The sequence below is a fragment of the Parasteatoda tepidariorum genome, chromosome X2 (assembly GCF_043381705.1).
Source record: "Parasteatoda tepidariorum isolate YZ-2023 chromosome X2, CAS_Ptep_4.0, whole genome shotgun sequence".
Taxonomy (NCBI): Eukaryota; Metazoa; Arthropoda; class Arachnida; order Araneae; family Theridiidae; genus Parasteatoda; species Parasteatoda tepidariorum.
In genome coordinates this window covers 21,941,493-21,962,817 of record NC_092215.1, presented here as the reverse complement: position 1 = coordinate 21,962,817, position 21,325 = coordinate 21,941,493, and the positions used below count along the sequence as shown (strand labels likewise).

At 30.6% G+C, this 21,325-nt stretch overlaps 1 protein-coding gene across 1 annotated transcript in view; it reads left to right on the top strand.

Moving 5' to 3' along the window:
- The window catches only part of LOC107449679 (inactive pancreatic lipase-related protein 1), a 125,037-nt gene that overhangs the window by 36,226 nt on the left and 67,486 nt on the right, over positions 1-21,325 (top strand). The window contains exon 3 of the mRNA XM_043041833.2: positions 17,265-17,411. Coding sequence (XP_042897767.1) covers positions 17,265-17,411 — 147 coding nt within the window. The remainder of the gene's footprint in view (positions 1-17,264; positions 17,412-21,325) is intronic.

Genomic DNA, 21,325 nt, shown 5'->3' with positions numbered 1-21,325 from the left:
ACTTTTAATAGCTGCATGTAAGTTTAAAGAAACAGTCTTTTTGTTCATCATTTCCCGCTGTGGTGAAAAATTAAGAAATCTTTTTTCTTTATATAGTTAGTTGTCCCGTTGTTACAAAGTACAATCAGTGAGCTTTCATAAAACTGAAGAAGAAATGTTTTATTGCTACCTAAGCTAAATTTATGCACTTGGAGGATCTTAATACTCAAGGTTTTTTTAGTTCTTCAGAATTTTAAGCTGTCAAACAAAATGAAATTCCACTGCTTTATTTGTTTAACTATTTAGAACAAGTGTTGTTGAGTTTTTTTTAATGTTCTGTATGAAAAAAAAGCTGAATTTATTAAAATAAGGCGACTTTGGTAGCCTACGCAACCTGAAAATATTTCCTAGATAGTTTGCTTAGCACAAGAAAGTTAATTTAAAATGGCAAAATTTTAAAAATATCTTAATGAGTCGTGATGGTTTAGAGGTGATCCGGATTCGAATCCCAGCTCCCACCGACCACAGTGCTGACGTAAGAATATCCTCAGTGGTAGATGAATCAAGGGTGAGAGTTCCCTTGCCATCAGGCTAGCCGTGGGTGGTTTTCGTGATTTTCCACTTCATGCAACGCAAATAAGGGTTAGTTCCACCAAAAAGTCCTCCACGAAAGCAAATTTCTTTCAATACTTGATCCAGGAGTTCCCTTGTCTTCTGGATTTTGTTCAAAATTGCAAGGTTATGGAGTTGAACAGTAGTAGTCGTAAACTAAAAATTGGGTCTGCTGCATACAGACATTTCAAAAATAAAATATATTAATGTTCTCCATCTTGCAGATCTACTGAACTGAAAGTACTAGCAATTTGAAACATTTGTTGTCGTAGGTTAATTAAAATTAGGAATGCAATTGTACTTAAAAATTAAATCAGTATTTAACTGATTATTTCCTTTTTGTATTAAAGTGTAAATGAAACAGTAATTAAAAAAATCATTTATAAAGAATTAAATAAATAAGTTAGTAACCGTAGTTGCTAATGAGCTGTTTGTTAAAAAAATTTTTTTCAATTTTTTTGCCGGAACAGGAGTTTGGAAACTTAATTATATTTAAGAAACTAATGTATAAGTATAATTGAAAAGTCAGTGTCCGTTTATCAAATATTTTCATTAATCAAATCAAACAAAATACCACAAAATTTCGATGTCGTCTATAATATATTTTTAAAAATTAATTATGATTATATTTTACGATTTTAGATGTCGAATTGATCTACACCCAAACAATCTGGGAAGGGCTAGACTGGCCCTTTCAGATTTTCTAGGTTTACAGTAATATTCCGTCTTTCTAATGTTACTGGTAAAATTGATTCTTTTTTAAATTAATCAACAGTGAATTTAAGCTAACTACTGATTCAGAGGGCCTACTGTGGATAAGTCAATTTTAACAGAGTCTCTTAGAGATAAAAAAAATTACGTTAAAGCTAGCTGGAATTTCCCTTTTTTTAAGATACTTCTTTGGCTTTTTGAGGCTTGGGAGGACCTCAAAATGTTCATTCTCAGATATTCTCAAAATTTCATTTCTTAAGACATCAGGCCTCAAAACGTACATTCTCTGTTGCATTTTCTTTATGAAATAACATGCAATAGTGATAACAACTTTATTAAATGATCGAACTTTATCTTATTTCTAATACCACTATTGAAATTTTTTTAAAATCTGATGGAACCCTGATACAATGTTTACATACTTACCAAAGCAGAAATCAGTAGAATCCTTCAATGTTAAAAGTGCTAGTGTAATAACAATTGATTGAGACTAGAAAAGTGTGTTTGATTTTGTTATAACTTAATAACTTCATCACTTATTATCAGGTCTTAAACATTTGTTTCAATTATTCGGTGAAAAAATTGTTATAAATCTATTTAATTATATAAAAATTGAAATAGCAAAGAGTAACATTTGCAACCATTTTTAATATTCAGGAAAAATCTCTCACTAAAATTGGCGAAGTTGAAATTTCTGTATTATTTGACTTTAACATTTATCATTGTAAAAAATTGAGATAATTTTCTCAAGATTCTATTCTTTGGTTAATATTAGTTCCAGTTTGATTTTATTTGCTTCTTTTATAAGCAACAACAAATTAAATAATAAGTTTTAATGCGTGCCCAATTTATATGAAATTGGGTTAATGTGGAAAAAAATTAACAAAAAAGAAATGATTATTAGAAAACTACACATCAAAGTTAGCTAATCTATCATTCAAAACGAAGATTTTTCAAACTTGAATGAAAAAAATGCAATATAATAGTAATGATTAGTAAGTTTTCTTAGTAAATTTATAAAAACGGTCTATATATATATATATATATATATATATATATATATATATATATATATATATATATATATATATATATATATATATATATATATATATATATATATATATATATATATATATATATATATATATATATATATATATATATATATATATATATATATATATATATATATATATATATATATATATATATATATATATATATATATATATATATATATATATATATATATATATATATATATATATATATATATATATATATATATATATATATATATATATATATATATATATATATATATATATATATATATATATATATATATATATATATATATATATATATATATATATATATATATATATATATATATATATATATATATATATATATATATATATATATATATATATATATATATATATATATATATATATATATATATATATATATATATATATATATATATATATATATATATATATATATATATATATATATATATATATATATATATATATATATATATATATATATATATATATATATATATATATATATATATATATATATATATATATATATATNAAAATTAAATTTCGAATTATTATACGAGAATTCATGGGATACGGGTTTTTTCAAAATACGATTTGTGTAAATTATTCAATGAGATTGGGGACGCAGAATACCCAAATTTTTAGATGTTGTAGGTGAACTACTCACACATTTTCAGTAACAGTATGAACTCGGAAGATTAAGTCTGTATTTCGTAGGCTCTGTAATCGCATGAAATGATGATTTTTTCGAACAATGTGTTATTTTGACTACTGATGTGAATTTGTAACAGTTACTCATGACCAAGTTAAGTTAATCTTTAACCAGTGCCCTCTACATATATTCTGAAAATGGCACAAAACGTCAATATGGAGATAAGCCACAGATTTGAGAAAATGAAAAGTGTTTGTGGTCTTATTTTTTAATAATTGAAAACTTACTCCAATGCTGCATTATCTGGGCTCATAAAAATTGGCAAAAATTGGGAATAAGGCATGGATTTTGATAATTTTCATCTAGATGGAAAAATGTTGCCAAATTGGCGAATTTTTAAAAAGTTTTAAAACTTTTCAAATATTTTAGTTATTTGTTTGTTTTAAAGTCCAGATAATTCCAGATTGCATCTGCAGTTTGAAACTATAGCTTTGCTTAAATTGTAAAGCATTTAAACTGTGGCTTTTTTATTTTCTTTGGTGAAAGAGCTTCAAAAACTCATCTTAATGTGGTTGATGAAGTCATTCTTCTTGCGAAATCAGTTTTTGTGATGCGTTTTAAAAATGAATGACATTACTATGGAGACTTGGGCAACTAAAAATGTTTCAAAACTCCAGCAGGTCTAAGGAGACAGTGTTTTGTCAATAGCCTAGGTTTTTCGTATTTTAAGTTATTTTCAGAAGGAAGAGAATATTGAAAGAGGAGTCATTAGAAATCAGCGAAAAGGAATTCAGTTGCAAGAACAGATGGAAATGTTGATAAAATTCGAGATCTTGAGTTTTCCGATTGTTTATTGACGTTCAGAATGATCGGAGAAAAGTTGAATTTGTATTACACAACTGTTCATCAGATTTCGAAAAGAGAATTGTATTGGAACTATAAAAAAAGATCATGCCTGTGGGACCAAACAAAAAGGACAAAGCGTCTTTTCACACTGCAATGTCAATAAATTTGTTTTCAACCAAAGCACATTCTTATGCTTCTTTAACCTTTATACTTACCCGAATTGAGTCCTCATGACTTTTTTCTGCATGGACGTTAAGTGTTTTCAAAGCCATAAGAAGTGTTAGCCACCTTTAAGCAATATTAGCTTACGACAGTGTTTCCCAAACTTATAACTTTTAGATTACCCTTTCTAAATTTTTCGTAACTCTGTGTGACACTAATAAAAAAAATTAATGTATTTTTTACTAGAAGAAAATTGCACAAAAGTTAAAAATCACAAGTGGCTGTTGACACCACTAATTATTAACTGTTAACTCTGCGAAAAATAGCTACTAGAAAAATGCGTAATCGTAAATTTTCATGGCTAGCTTTGTTTTTAAATAAAATTTTGTGAAATTTTTGTCTGTTGCAAGATATTTTGCAAAAGAACGCGTACTCCCTCTAAACTGTTCCCGTACCCCTGGGGGTACGCGTACCACACTTTGGGAAACACTGGCTTACATTAATCAATGTTTATCTCTTAAGTGTTTTTCAAGACTAGAGGCTGTAATCAACCAGATAAAGGTTGTTTCAGTTTACGTGTTTGAGCATTGCTATTAGGCGTGGAAGAACCGCCAACGACGCTGTATGATTTTTAAAAAAAAATTATTTCGAGCAAGACAATTTTCAATTATAATTCTATACAAATAAAAAATATTTAGAAATTGAATCTCATTAATTAATTTACACAACTTACAATTTTTAAAAAAATGACTATCAGGTAGAAAATAACGCGGTATAGTATATTCAGGACAAGGTATGTATGCATATATTTTAATGTAAATGCCAGATTTATGTTATTAAAAAAGAAAGGGAATAAATAAAAGTCTTAACTGGGACCCGGAAAAAATGAGAATTAATATTACTTTAAAATCTATGTTAAACACGCTTTATAAGTTTTGACATAGTCAGGGATGCTTGCTTTCCTCAGTAAACAAGGTCGATATGGACTGGCTTTATTATCAGTTTTTTCTCTTTTACCGGGGTACAAACAACCCTGCTAATATAGATAGCTAGTATTACAATTTGTTCCAGCTCTATCATGGTGATTATTTTAAAGTGTTGGCAAACTTACCAAACTATAAAAGCTTTGGTTATTAATTGTCTAACACTCTATATAATATTTTACAAAAAGGGTTGTAGTTGGCAGACCTGTTTAGGCAATATTCATCCAGCATGTATCGGACTATTATATGGGGGATTCTTTCTAAACATGACAATGCGGACCAAAAAATTTCTTCAAATTTAAAGTCTTCAAAATAATCTGAATTTTTTCTGTATATTTCTTTAGTTATATTTATTAACATCTAACAGACAGCAGCGTAGTTTATTGACGTTGCTCGAGGGAAAAAAAAATAGAAATTCACCAAATCTTGAATGCCAGGAAAATGGCATATTAGCTTAGAAGTTAAAAGAGTCATTTTAAGTTAATAGTAACTCAACTTAAGTCTTTATGTTAGGTGGACTATAAATTGCTTAAACTAATTCTTTTTATCCACTGTGGAAGGAATCAAAATTTTTTTTGTTGCTGATATGTACGGAATAAAATTTTTTATAATAATCAATCATTAAATAAATAAATAACTTTGATTACATCCAAGCATATTAAAATCATACATAAACTTGGTATTAGGTTACTATTTGCTTTCCCCCTTTGCAATATACTGTTTAAAAAGTTTTCTGGTAACACGTCAATGTCCTTTCATTCATAAGCCAGGAAAATGACAGCCAGGATAATGACAAATTTGCCATTTTATAGCATTTAACTTTACTTTAACACTTTGACCTAAGACGTTTACATTTCGCAGAAAGTAACAGGATTTCTTGAAATAACTCAGATAAATTTATGTAGTTCATGTTATTAATGATTTCAAGAAGACAGGAAAATGACAACATAAAAACCTACTCACCTTGAAAAATTTTTTGAAATAGANCTTTATGTTAGGTGGACCATAAATTGCTTAAATTAATTATTTTTATCCACTGTAGAAATAATCAAAATTTTTTTGTTGCTGATATGTACAGAATAAAATTGTGTATAATCATCAATCATTAAATAAATAAATAACTTAGATTACATCCAAGCATAGTAAAATCATACATAAACTTGGTATTAGGTTACTATTTGCTTTCCCCCTTTACAATATACTGTTTAAAAAGTTTTCTGGTAACATGTCAATGTCCTTTCATTCATAAGCCAGAAAAATGACAGCCAGGATAATGACAAATTTGCTATTTTATAGCATTTAACTTTACTTTAATTTAACACTTTGGCTTACATTTTAGATTTTGAAAAATGTATGGGAAGTTTTGAAGCTAGTTATTATTGGAAATATTGTTTGTGACATGCCAGGAAAATGAGATTTTGATATTTAATTAAATTTTTCAAGTATACAAAACAGTCAATGCTAGTGCAAAGTCATTTTAAAAGGCTAACAGCAATGCTATTTATTAAATTTTTAAAAAAAACGTTCTTTCAGTATTATAGTATTAGATCTTGGAGCAAGGGACAGTGAATATTTCGTGAGAATCACCCATAAGTTTCCAAATCTTTGTGGTGATGGAAAAATGTAATGATTCATTTTAAAAACAGGAAATATATTTTACAGTTTGGCATATTATACAACTGTAAATAAACAATATCATCGGCTAGTTTTGATGTTCTAAAAAAATAATTTATAAAAAGTTAATAAAAATACTTAATTTCAAATTTATTTATTTACTTATGACTGCTTTAAGAATTTCATGAATAATTTTATATACTCTATTAAAATTTTTATTTTATATCAACTGTTGCCTGCGGCTTAACGGTGATTAGGCTTCTTACTTCAAGATAAGAGAATAAACTCCTGATTGTCAAAAGTTATTCTGCTATGAATGATTATTATACCATTAAAAGTATTCATGCTTCGTTAAATTTTGTTCACATTAAATACTCACTTTTAAATTACTTTTTAATCAAGCGTAAGGACAATCTAATTAAACCTGTTTGCAATTCAAGGCCTTATTGTGACTTCTGGCATTAAATGAGAATTACAACATTTTGTTAGGACATCTTCAAAGAGATTAGTTGTTAATCACAATCATTATCAAAATATTGATTGCACTAGAAAATATGTTTTGTCTGAAAATTAAGTCTTTTAATACTTTATCTGCAGATCTTTCTATAGGGCCTTTTTTAAAATTTAGCACATAAATTTAAAAAATAACCAAAATTTTCCATCTTGGTATATCTATATATTTTCTTGATAATTCTATATACTTTTTCGAAATAGAGTTTTTTTAAATATGCGTATTAGTCTTGGTACAAAAGTTATACATTTTTGTCTTCATTTAATCATAAGCAGTTAACCCTTTGACGCAGGTGGGAAACCGATGTTTCTTTTATATTTTTTTTCTGACGCCTTAGTTTCAAGCAAAAATATATATATTGGTATTTTTTAATTACAAAAAAACACTTAAAAAACATCTGTTAGATTGACGGGATTATATTTTTACAAAAATATAAGAAACAGAAATATAAAATACGAAAAAAGCTTGTTTCTCAATGATTACATATATTTTTCAGAAATATAGTTTTTTGGTTAAAAAATTTTAAATTTTCATCTCTATTTAATTTTAACCCATCAAGGACAAATCTCAAATCAACCTTTATTAAATAAATAAATACGAAAAAGTTGGACTTGACTTGATAGGAGTTTCGCTGAAGTGGCAGCGGGCACCCGACTTCTTCATCTGAGATAGGCTAACTGGCAACTGAGACTATTGGCATCGAAAAAGTTGGAACAATGTGCCGTTTCATTTTAATTTTTAAATCATTTACATGCAGTGATATTAAAATAAGTTTAAATCAAATTTACGGAACAAAAAAACACAAACACAGAAACATAAACTTAGCTATCACGAAAAGAGATTTTTTCACGAAGTGTAAAAAGCTGGCAGTCCTGTACTTACGTTGCGAAAAATATTACGAATTGGTAGTAAAATAATAATCGAAGCTGGAGGAATTTTCTAAAAACTAACACATTCACGATCAGTCATTAAATATGGTCTAAACACCTTCATGAAAAAAGTGGTAGTATATGTAAGATTATACCGAAGAGAATATTTCTGTTTGCTATAAACTACTTCAACATTAAAAAAACACCGTGCCTTAACTTCAGTTTCAGATAAAATATTGAAATTATTATTCTATAGTGGTAGACTATTAACCCTTTGCACGCCAATATTGCCTCTGAGGGACATCAACAGTCACCACACTAAAAAAAGTTTATACTTCAATAAGTAACCGCATTGTTTTAAGGATTTTAAAAATTACCATAAAATACTGCATTTTGCATTTTTAACTATGTCAACAATCCTAGTTGCCCTATGGCAAATTTCAGGTGAAGAACCACACGGTTTAGGATGTTTACGGATTTTTTAGATTTATATTTACTTTTTTCGTGGCAATCAAACGATAATTAATGTTATGCTTATTCTGATCCATTAGGGAAAGGTTAAAACAAAAGGGGTTTCAACTTATAAAAAACTGTTTCCTCATTTTAAGAATTTCAAAAAAATTAACCATTCTAACAATAGTTCTGTAACTAGTTTCAAAAAGTATTATTTAGTTTTTGATTTACTCGATTTAAAAGTGTACGACTTAAAGAAGACAATTAATATGGAAATAGTTTAAAAATCAATTAAATTAATGATTTTATTTAGAACGTATTTGATTAAAGGCAGGTATTTGAAATAAGTGCTTATTGTTTTATTTCAAGCCCTATTAGATCGATTTAAAAATTACATTGAATATATTTTGTTTAAATTACGAAATGTTTTAAACAAGTTCCAAGTATTCTCTTTAAATTGAGTTTAAAAGTAATGTCTGGGGGTGATTAGAAAAGAATTTAAAAGCTTTTAATCTTCCAAAATTGCTTCAGTTTAAAAAGTAGAAAATCTAAACTCTCCTGAGACTTAATTAAAGGGTAGAATAAGTCGTGTTATCCTGAACCTCTTACTTTTGGTTTCTTATCTTAAAGCTTATGAAGAAATTTTTGGATATAAATTGTTAAGAATGTTTTCCAAAGACATAAACGCGGAGGAATTTATAAATCTTTAGAGAATTATATTGTATAAAATTTTCCGTGATTTTAAAAACTTTATTCTGAGGGATATTTAAATGAAAATTGCAGTTTAGAGTCGTCATGTCTTCCAATCTTTATTGAAATGCAAAGTAAATTTTTAAGATTTAGCTATTTCTTTAGAAATTTTATTTAATTAATCATTGGGAAGTTTCATGAAATGTTTTGTTTGTCTTTTCTGTACTTTAATGATGCTTGCAAAATATTAATTAACGTGCAATGTTAATGAAATGAGACATTTATAGTTACTCTTTTTCAATTGATGAGTTATGGTTAATTCGTTGTTTGCTGAACTAAAAATTTAAGGAGTAAAAGTGGAAAACTCTCTTTTGATGTCCCATCAGAGGGGAGCTTAGAGTGTTAACCCCTTGGGGACGGGTGATTCATAAAAGCATTCGTACAAAATTAGAATCAGGATGTAAATAAATGAAAAACGGTAGCTTATATGTAGGCGTTGCTAATTTGACCGACTTACTTTGATTTTACTTGAATTATTGTTAGTTTAATCATATCTACAATCAATGTTAGTTCAAAGTATAACTAAATAATTTTATTTTGAACTAAAGTAATGGTGAATTAAATAAATCAAACAATTATAACCCCGCCCACAAATAAACTGCTAAAGAATTACTTTGGTTACCAGTTTTATCTTTTTACCCTGATTGACATGGTTTTATGCTGGCACGTATTTGTGACAGTCGGCACGAAAGGGTTAAATGTTGAAACAGGCAAACTTTCTCACCTGTTTCTTTCAATTTATAATTAAAATGAAATGCTCGGAAGATTTCCGATCTAAATGCATACCCTTGCTAAGGGGGATAGCACTATTAAATATGATGATCTCGGAGTTCAATTCATTACAAAACGCCTTTAACAGGAAATATATTCAATAACGTTAGGGAATGATGTTAATTCTACTGTGTCAGAGAAGATTCTGAATAACACAACTTTTACATTACTGCGCAGAGCGCCATCTGTTGTTTGAGAAATATTATTAACGACTTGGGGACGGGTGATTCAGAAAAGCATTCCTACAAAATCAGAATCAAGTTGTAATTAAATAAAAAATGGTGACTTAAATGTAGTCGTTGCTAATTTGACAGACTTTGCTTTTACTTTAATTATTGTTAGTTTAATCATATATATAATCAATGTTAATTCAAAGTANACAACCAAAACTACATTTATTCAATTTAAGAAAATCAAATTTGGGTAATCTCTTTTCATCAAGTTATGGGTATTTTAAAGATATGGGTGATTTACAGCAATTTATGGGTAATTTAAAAAACAGGTTATTGACATTGTATGAGAGTATAGTATTAATAACATTGTATTATTAACATTGTATAGGTTATTAGCATTGCATGTATATGAGTGCTAACTTATAAAGTTTTTATAGAATTTTTTTTAATGTGTACAGTGTGCTGAATAGGAAATGGACCATTCTAAATAAATTTCGATCTAATAATCGGATCTTCACGTTCTAGGACTCAATCTTACTGGCTTTAAGCGGGTGACCTCAGATATGCTAAAAAATTAGTGCGGATGATGTTTTAAGTTACGAAATTAGACACAAAAACCCACTTTCTCTAAATAAGCATACCTTTTTATTTTACGGATACGGATTTCTGATATATAGGGGTAGCCACAATCTGGGAAATATGGTCCAAATAGTTTGGTCAGGAGAGTGATCCAATGTTTGGACCCCTTAATGTCCATTTTACTTTTTGTATATTTCTATATATTTCGAGAACTTTTGAAGCGAATAGAAAAATTTTTGAGCACAATTACAAAATTTATTCGTCCAAAGATAATTCCATGCAAAATATAACTTTTAGTAAATATTTATTATTTTCTATTATTTTATTAAATAACAGTCAAACAAATTTTGATTTACACAGTATACAATTTTTACACCTTTTTAAAAATTGCAATTTTAAATGACAAAATACAAAATTTGAGCGAAATCAGTTCAGAAATCCCGAAAAATTGAATTTTAAAAAATTTGAATTTTTTAAATTCGATTTCTCTGAAACTATTTAACTGCCTGATTATTTAGCAGATTTGAGTAGATCACCCCCTTAAACCATTAAAATTGAATCCCAGAACGTGAAGATTTGATCATTAGGATGTAGTGGGGTTCGTTTTTCAATTTGTGCACTGTACAATAAGATAAAAAAATATCACAATATTTATCACAAGCGTTGTAAAATCATTTAAAAAAATCCTTCTATTTTACAAACTTCTATTGTGGTGTTCTTCCTTTATATTAATGCATGGTGGAAGTTAAATAGTCAATTAAATATTAATAAAATGAAGCTTGACCAGTTTTTTTCCTCACTTTTACGGCACCTTCATTGTAGTTTTGATTTCATTGAAAAACTTTCAAGTGGTCCCTCGAAAATGGAAATTTAAAAGTTCCCGAGAGGTCAACTAAAACAAATTGGCACATTTCCGGAAAGAATGTATAACATTCTTACAGAATTCTTTCCGTTTTTCAACTGTTTAGTGTCCTGTTTTTTGTTTCTGGAACACTAAAAAAAAGAAAAATACTAACTGACCGTTTAGGAGAATTTATGAACAGTTACTTTCATCTTAACTATTATTCACGGTTCCTTGTTAAGCTGACTTCTGCACAATTCTTACTCATGTGAATAAAAACTCAAAGAAGAGCAAACTTTTTGTCGAATAGTGCATTCCCTGGAGTTTTCAAAAATTCTGAATGCGTGTTTGGTAATAGTTCATATTGAAATAAAAATTGTTTCTGTTTCTTCAAGAGCAAACAAAGTAACTAAGAAGGATTTTTCTTTCGTCTTTGAAACAATTTCGGCATACTTAAATACTTTATCATAGCTTATATTTTTTAGTCAATTATTAAAAATATTTTTAAGACTTTATAGATTTATATTTATTTCAATAAAAATAGCAAACAGAAAAATTATTTGTTTGTGTTTTCATTATATAAAAAGTTATTAGGAGTTTCAAAAATGGAAGTTAGGTTTTGATGGAGAATTCAAGGTTCGCCGAAATCTTAGAAAAAGTTAATATTTTATATTTTATAACCGTCGTTGAACAGACGACCCAGTTTTGAGTTTACGACGACCCATGCTCAACTCCGTAACGTTGTAATTTTGAACCCGATCCAGAAGACAAGGAAACTCTTGGATCAAGTATTGGGAGAAATTTGCCTTCGTGGAGGACTTTGTGATGGAACTAAACCACATTTGCGTTGCATAGAGAGGGAAGCTACGAAAACCTCCCACGCTTAGCCTGACCGCTAGGGGACTCTAACCCACTATCAGTCTATCACTGAGGGCATTTTACGTAAGCACTGTAGTCATGAGCCGAGTACAGAACTGTATTGACCAGCCATCGGTGGAATTTAAATCCGGGTCATCTCATTAGGATGTGAGCGCTCTATCCTTTGAGCCACCACAGCTCAGAAAAAGTTTATAGTGGTAATGAAAGAAGACACGTTTTGATAATTTAATACGTTTGTGGCCGCCATTATGTGTAAAATATATCAGTGAAAATTCAAGACCACCAAACCACGAAGTATTAAAGTTGCATCAAAAAGAAAAATATATTACTACTAGTATAAAGGCCGCCCGGTGGCTAAGTGGTAGCGCCTCGCGCTCCCGTGCCACAGGTCCTGGGTTCGATCCTCGGGCCGGGCAAGGTTGATTTAGCCTTTCATTCCTTCAGTGATTCGATAAATGAGTACCAAGCATGCTTAGGAGCGTAACACTGGAGGTTTTGCGTTCGGCTGACCACCTAAATGGAACATGTGCTCCTGCACCCCAGAGCCCAAGGTCAAGAAAACTGAGATGGGCACAGTAGGCCTTGGCCCTCGACGGGCTGTTGTGCCACTGAGTTTAGTTACTAGTATTAAGGTCTCGCAGTGGACTGATCTAAAGATGGTTCCTAATAGATCGCCGAAGTCAAGCATTACTGGCAGGAGTCAGTTTGCGGTTGGGTGACCCAACAGCAAATTTTCATCAATCTGCGGAGGGACCGAGGGTGTGCAGTATCGGCCTTCGTTAAACTGTTCCACCGTAAAGTGCTCGTCTGTGTGCTCAGGTCTTTGGGCTACCAAAGTGGAAGAGCCATTTCCTCCGCAGAGGATCGAAATTGCGATGGCATGTGTTCGGATCATCCTCAGGGATGTTCCCCAGACCGTCGCCAATAGCCCATTTTTCAGTTCTAGAATTTACTGTTTTCCATCTCTAAATAAGCCACTACTTTTACAAATACTACTACTATTAGCATTAAGTGTGAATTTATTATCACATATCTGTAACGATCTGGAAAATATTTTAAATTTGTTACGTTGTTGTCTCCAGTTTGCATTCCAGTCACTAAACCGTTTCACCTCAATGTCACTATCTCCATGATGGATGGGAATAGGATCGTAAACGGACTCAGGCACTCATATAAATATATATGATGATGGTGATGAAGCTGATGAAACTTTGGCTACCACTTATAGATTTTTCTTGGTTATAACAACTTTATACCACTATTGCATTCAAAGGTCCTTCAGGGGCTCAAAAATGAAATAAAAAAATGCACGCGACCACTTAAAGATTACAAAGCATAATTCTACCTTTACTTACTCCTCATATAACACCTGGAGTCTAATAAATTTGTTTACATATTGTTACACATACATACACAGGTTTGTGTAGTTACGACGAAGGGCGGTCGTTAGGCAGTGAAATTGAATAACAGTTGTACAATTTAATAAACAATAGAGAAAACCATCACAAAGATACATCCGCAGTTATGGCAGGATTTGAACCCGATACTTCTTTGCTACCAATCATTTGGTGGAACGGTGAAACCGCTTGTTCGGGAAGGCTCTTAGGCATCACCTCCTACATCAGAAATACGCCACACGGTCTTTTATTAGTAGTCCGCGCAGACTATTTAAAAAGTGAGCCAGTTGTGAGCATGAACCCAAAACCTTTTATAAAAGTAATTGAGATAAATTTATCATATATATTTGAGAATTGAATGTGTAGTGGTGGACAAGTGAATGAGGAAAACAAATAATATTCATAAATAAAACAAATTTTTAGTCATATATTTGCTACCACTTTCAATATAAACCACGCGCTATCACGCGCAATATAAATAAATAAACAAACGGACCACCTCGAATGACTTTTGATATAATGATTGGGTCTATACATTCTAGGACTTAATCTTAATGGTTTGAGAGTGTGATTTCAAATATGTTTATTAATTAGTGCGGACGATATTTTAAGTAACGAAATCAGGCACAGGAGCGCGCTTTCTCTGAATAAACATGCCTTTTTCTCGTCGGATTCGGGTCCTTGACCCCCAAAGTATTTTGGGCAGGTAGTTTGGTCCCGTAGTTCGGTCAGGAGAACGGTCCAAAGTTTGGCCCCCTTAATGTCAATTTTGCTTTTTGCGTATTTTGCCATATCTCGAAATTCTTTTAAGTGAATTGAAAGCTTTTTGCGTGCTGTAATAAAATTAGTTTATCCAAAAATAATTAAAAATAATTTTAAGTAAATATTTATTATTTTATATTAATTTATTTAATAATAGTCGAAAACATTTTGAATTGCAAGGTATAAATTTTTTTATATCATTTTAAAGAATGTAATTTTACATGACAAAATACAAAATTTGAATGAAATCGGTAGAAAAGTTTCTGAGAAATCGAATTTATAATATATTACATGATTTCTCAGATCTGCTGATCGAACTATGGGGACCATAATTCCCAGATTGCGGCTACCCCCTGCATTTTGGGGGTCAGAAATCCAAATCTGTCGAAAAGAAAGTATGTTTATTCAGAGNTCTTTGAAACAATTTCGGCATACTTAAATACTTTATCATAGCTTATATTTTTTAATCAATTATTGAAAATATTTTTAAAGCTTTATAGATTTATATTTATTTCAATAAAAAAAGTAAACAGAAAAATTATTTGCTTGTGTTTTCATTATTTAAAAAGCTATTAGGAGTTTCAAAAATGGAAGTTAGGTTTCGATGGAGAATTCAAGGTTCGCCGAAATCTTAGAAAAGTTAATATTTCATATTTTATAACCGTCGTTGAACAGACGACCCAGTTTTGAGTTTACGACGACCCATGCTCAACTCCGTAACGTTGTAATTTTGAACCAGATCCAGAAGACAAGGAAACTCTTGGATCAAGTATTGGGAGAAATTTGCCTTCGTGGAGGACTTTGTGATGGAATTAAACCACATTTGCGTTGCATAGAGAGGGAAACTACGAAAACCTTCCACGCTTAGCCTGACCGCTAGGGGACTCTAACCCACTATCAGTCTACCACTGAGGACATTTTACGTCAGCACTGTGGTCATGAGCCGAACGCAGAACTGTATTGACCAGCCATCGGTGGAATTTAATCCGGGTCATCTCATTGGGATGTGAGCGCTCTATCCTTTGAGCCACCACGGCTCAGAAAAAGTTAATAGTGGTAATGAAAGAAGACACGTTTTGATCATTTAATACGTTTGTGGCCACCACGTGTAAAATATATCAGTGAAAATTCAAGGCTGCCAAACCACTAAGCATTAAAGTTGCACCAAAAAGAAAAATATATTACTACTAGTATTAAGGAAGCCCGGTGGCTGACTGGTAGCGCTTCGCGTTCCCGTGCCACAAGTCCTGGGTTCAATCCTCGGGCCGGGCAAGGTTGACTTAGCCTTTCATCCCTTCAGTGGGTCGATAAATGAGTACCAAGCATGCTTGGGATCTAAACACTGGAGGATTTGCGTTCGGCTGACCACCTAAATGGAATATGTGCTCCTGCACCCCAGAGCCCAAGGTCAAGAAAACTGAGATGGGCTGTTGCGCCACTGAGTTTAGTTACTAGTATTAAGGTCTCGCATTGGACTGATCTAATGATGGTTCCTAATAGATCGCCGAAGTCAAGCATTACTGGCAGGAGTCAGTTTGCGGTTGGGTGACCCAACAGCAAACTTTGATCAATTTTTTGAGGGACCGAGGGTGTGCGGTATCGGCCTTCGTTAAACTGTTCCACCGTAAAGTTTGTTGTCTGTTTTTATTATTTTGCACTCTGTACATTCGATACATTTAGTTATACAACAGGAAATTATTATTTTTTTTTAAAATTATTTATTGTAAATAAAAAAAATCGTCATAAACATAAGTCTGAGGCACACGCGAGATTCATAGTAATAATTTTCTTTAATCATTGTCGTAGCAAATATGCAGGGTTATTCATAATTCTCTCTGTTTACTACAACCTTATGTTTAGTACAACTGGCTTCAGTGGTACATGTTACTGCCATCTACCGGCAACTGCTTAAATTAGACCTTATATGCTTTCGGAATAATTTCATATGATCTTTTTTGTCACATTCGTCTTCGTTTTTCTACTATAAGGCTTCGAAGCCCCGGAGGGAATTGTGAATAGCCCTGTATAATTTGAAAATTGAATGCATAAACAACAAAGAAATGATTAACAAAGAAAAATCTTTTGAAATAAAGCAAAATAAAGGCAATATAGAAAAGGAATCTTACATGGAAATGGAACTGGTTGGGCCACGCACTTATATATTATCTGTTGTTTAAATTATATTAGTGATTATTTAAACCTTAATTCATTGAAATCTGTATTTTAATAATTATGCTTAAATTATAATAATGATTGTTGAAACCTTCATTCATTTAAACCTTCGAGATCATAATAATGCTGTAATTATATATTTGATTGTTTAAACAGCCATTAATTGAAGTCTGGTATTTTCGTAATTATGCTTGATCATTATAGTAACTGTTAAAACCTTCATTATTATTGAATGTTTAAACCAGCATTTATTGAAATCTTTATTTTCTTAAATATGCTGAAATTATAAAAAAGATTGTTCAAACCGTTATGCAATAAAATCTTTATCTTTACAATTATGTTTTAATTATAGGATTGAATGCTTAAAGCTTTATTCATTGAAATCTTTATATTTATAATCATGTTTCAATTAAATTATTGCAAGTTTGAATTGTTCAATCATTGAAATCTCATTTCCGTTGTTTAGGATTTAATTCGAGAGTTGCTGACTGCTGATGATTACAATATAATATCTGTAGATTGGCGCCTGGGTGCAGCGCAATCCTATCCGCAAGCAGCTGCAAATACTCGATCATTAGGATTGGTTGTCGCAGATTTCATCGATCATCTTCAGGTATTGTAAATTATTATAATAATTACTATTGCAATATGCTTATAATTTGCTTTCATAATATTTTATTTCTTTAAAATTTTGATTGTTGATCTTTTCAGATGACATCTTTTCAAACTAAAATTTTTAATGAACTCGTATTCAACCTTGATTGTTTTTTTAATTTATAATATGTCATGATACAACAATATTTTTTATTTTTTTAACTCGTAATTTGTTTGTATTATAATGTGTCACCATAGCCGAGTGGTCAGAGTCGTTGTCCTGGCGGAAAAAGGTATTGGATTTGATCTTTATAGCTTGAAGATAATGTATAAATGTTATCTAAGCTTATATTAATTATTTCTGTGTTTTCTAGAAGGTACTAATTCGTCAATTTCTGTACCGTTATTTAATTCTTTAAAACTCGGGTGTTTCAAATCGAACCGCCAGTTGCTTTGTTCCTTGTATATTTGAAGGTTCTTAATAAATGCTTTAAACTTTCAAGACTGCTTTATATTCATTTTACGTGATGATATTTCCCTTATCCTTAACAACACAAATAGCCATTAAATTTATTACACCATAAAGTCCTTCTAAGCATAGAAATTGCGATGACCACTTATGAATTTCTGGTCACGTTCTCCTCTAGTAATTTTTAGAGATGCAAACTTGCACCGTTTTGAGAATAAATATTTTCTAGTGGTAGCAACATTTATATTTTGTGTATGATTCCTGGTTTAGTACATTTGATTCATGGGATTTTTTCCACAATTACTTCTAAATAGTTCAGGGGTATATACCCGGTACCCACGGGTGATTTAAGATTTAAAAAGTGCAAGAAATTCAATTCATTTTTATTTATTATCTCTTTAATTATTTAATCATAAATTCTACTTTAGAACCATAGCAAATTAACTCTGAAATATGCTAAAAAATACCCTGTTGGGATGGTTTGTCATTCCTCCGAGGAAGAAAATTCAGTAAACAAAAAGTAAGTATGTGCCGAAAAGATGTATTTTTGCGTCAATGTAGAGAGTTATTATAGCGATTATAGTTAATTCCATAGTTTACATAGTTAGAATTATTTTAAAATGGAAACGAAAAGAAGACAAACCTCAATCATTTAATTCATTTGTAACCCTCTTATATGCTATTTTGTTAAGAAAATTTATAGATATGAACTTTTTCCAAACAAACTTTTAACCCCTTGGGGACGGGTGATTCAGAAAAGCTTTCGTACAAAATCAGAATCAAGTTGTAATTAAATAAAAAACGGTAACTTAAATGTAGTCGTTGCTAATTTGACAGTTTTACTTTGCTGCTACTTTAATTATTGTTAGTTTAATCACATATATAATCAATGTTAATTCAAAGTATAACTAAATAATTTTATTTTGAACTAAAGTAATGGTGAATTAAATAAATCAGACAATTATAACCCCGCCCACAAATATACAGCTAAAGAAATACTTTGATTACCAGTTTTATATTTTTACCCTGATTGAAACGGTTTTATGCTGTCACGTATTTGTGACAGTCGGCCCGAAAGGGTTAAATGTCAAAGCGGTATCTTATAAGTGGAAACTCCTTCTTGCATTAATGTGATTTTATTACCACTACTAAAGTTTTCTATGACCTTCTTATATGCTGTTGTTAAGAAAATGTATAGATACAACATTTGTCCAGCCAGATTTTTAAACATTAGAGCTGTCTTAGCTGTCTGTACGAATTCCACACCTGGCTTACATCGACCACAGTTGCGACGTAAAATGTCCTCAGTAGTAGACGGATCAGGAATCAGAGGCTCTTGGCCGTCAGGCTAACCGTGGAAGAGTTTCGTAGTTTTCCTCTCCAAGCGTAACTCGCAGGTTAGTTCTATCAAAAAGTCCTCCACGAAGGCAAATTTCTGCCACTACGTGATCAAAGAGTTCCCTTGTATTTTGGATTGGATTTAAAACTAATGACTATGGAGTTGAACATTGGTAGTCGTGAACTCAAAAATTGGGTTAGCTGTTCAACAACTGTTATTAAATACATTGCTCTCAACGTAAACATACTCATACGCGAACATTGCGCATAGAGTTCAAAAGTAAAGCTATTTAAAAAAAACGACACAGATTTGATTCTACATTTAGGTTTTATTCTTCATAAATTTGTTATTTCTAAACATTATGATAAAAACTGATTGTTTATTTACTGTTAAAAATACTTTTTATGGAACTAGTTACATACATAAATGCAAAAATATCAAAGGGAAAAAGAATCAGTGGCTGAGAAGAACTTTTTATACTTTTAAATCGCATCCAAGATCATTTTGTTTATCATGAAATATTCATATTTTGTGGAAAAGGTGAAAAGACTAAAAATGGTCTGTTCAAAACGAAAAGATTATTTCACGAGATTTAAGTATAAGGAAAGTACAACCTTTATCTATGACAAAAGATCTTAAGAACTTAAAATTTTTCATCTCTTTTTACTAATTTCAAGAAGTTGATTGAAAAAAAAATTTTTTTTTTTAATCAGCATTAAAAAACTCTAATACTCATAAATAAACGAGTCAAATCAAAAGAAATCAATGTTTTTCTGATAAAAAAAAATACAGCCTCGACTTATCTGATTATTCAGGCTACTTTTTTTCCTCCAGAAAAGGCAAACTAATGTCTAAAGGTAATTCAAGAATTTGAACAGGTCGCCAAAGGGTGGATAGATCAGCCAATATGGCAAACCAATCGACACCTTCTTTCCTCCATTGCAACCCCATTATAAATGTGCTCTCACTTGTTACCATAGCAGTAGACAGTCTCAGATATTCTGGAGGACTTCTCCTCAAAGCCGCACAGTACACTGTAACCTAATAACATGGGAAAACTACTGGTAGAAACGCAACTCCCCACGAGCCTATCTAATAATGTCTGTAGACTATTGCAAAAACAAAAATCCCATGAATAAAATATTCCTCAGAAATCAAATTCATTGTAAAACCCAAAGTAAACTTCAAGTTTTCCATTGGGCTGTCGATTAGATCCGCACGATTTCTTAACCCGTTAAGGCTTGATCCACACTTGCCAACTCTCCCAAATGTTCCGGAATATTTTATTTTTTGTATTTAATGTGGTAGAAGAATCTTGAATCTTGTTTTAACAAATTTGATTAACATTTACAAGTTTTAACTACTATTATACAGAGATGCCAAATGCTCCGGACACGCCAAAATAATTTAAAAAACTGTAAATAAATATAAAGTAAATTTTGCAAATATTTGACTATTTTAGCTTGCTTTCTAAATGGTATAGCATGACATGAGAACTATAAAGTGGTGAATTATATAAGCCTACGAATTGCTTAGAAATAGAGGTGGATAAAAATCTACTAAAATAAATTTATTGAACCAAGAATCACAATTCATAAACTGCCACTAGAAAATATTTTTTCCCTGTCCATAGAAAGTTGGCATCTCTGATTATATTTAAACTAATACTAAGACTTGCTAGTAAATGCTCGCATGTGTTAGGTAACGGCAGATAAATGCGTGAAGTATTTGCCTACATTATCACTTTAATAATTATTTCACACTGGTAATTAACTTTTTGGATGAACATAAAAGTTGGCCAACTCTTCCAGTGTTCCCGGAAGATTTTTTTTTTCATATTTAAAGTGTTAGCAAAATTCGTGTTATTTCATTAACCTCTTGGGGACGGATGATTCAGAAAAGCATTGGTACAAAATCAGAATCAAGTTGTATTTAAATAAAAAACGGTAAATTAAATGTAGTCGTTGCCAATTTGACAGACTTACTTTGCTTTTACTTTAATTATTGTTAGTTTAATCATATATATAATCAATGTTAATTCAAAGTATAACTAAATAGTTTTATTTTGAACAAAGTAATGGTGAATTAAATAAATCAAACAATTATAACTCCGCCCACAAATAAA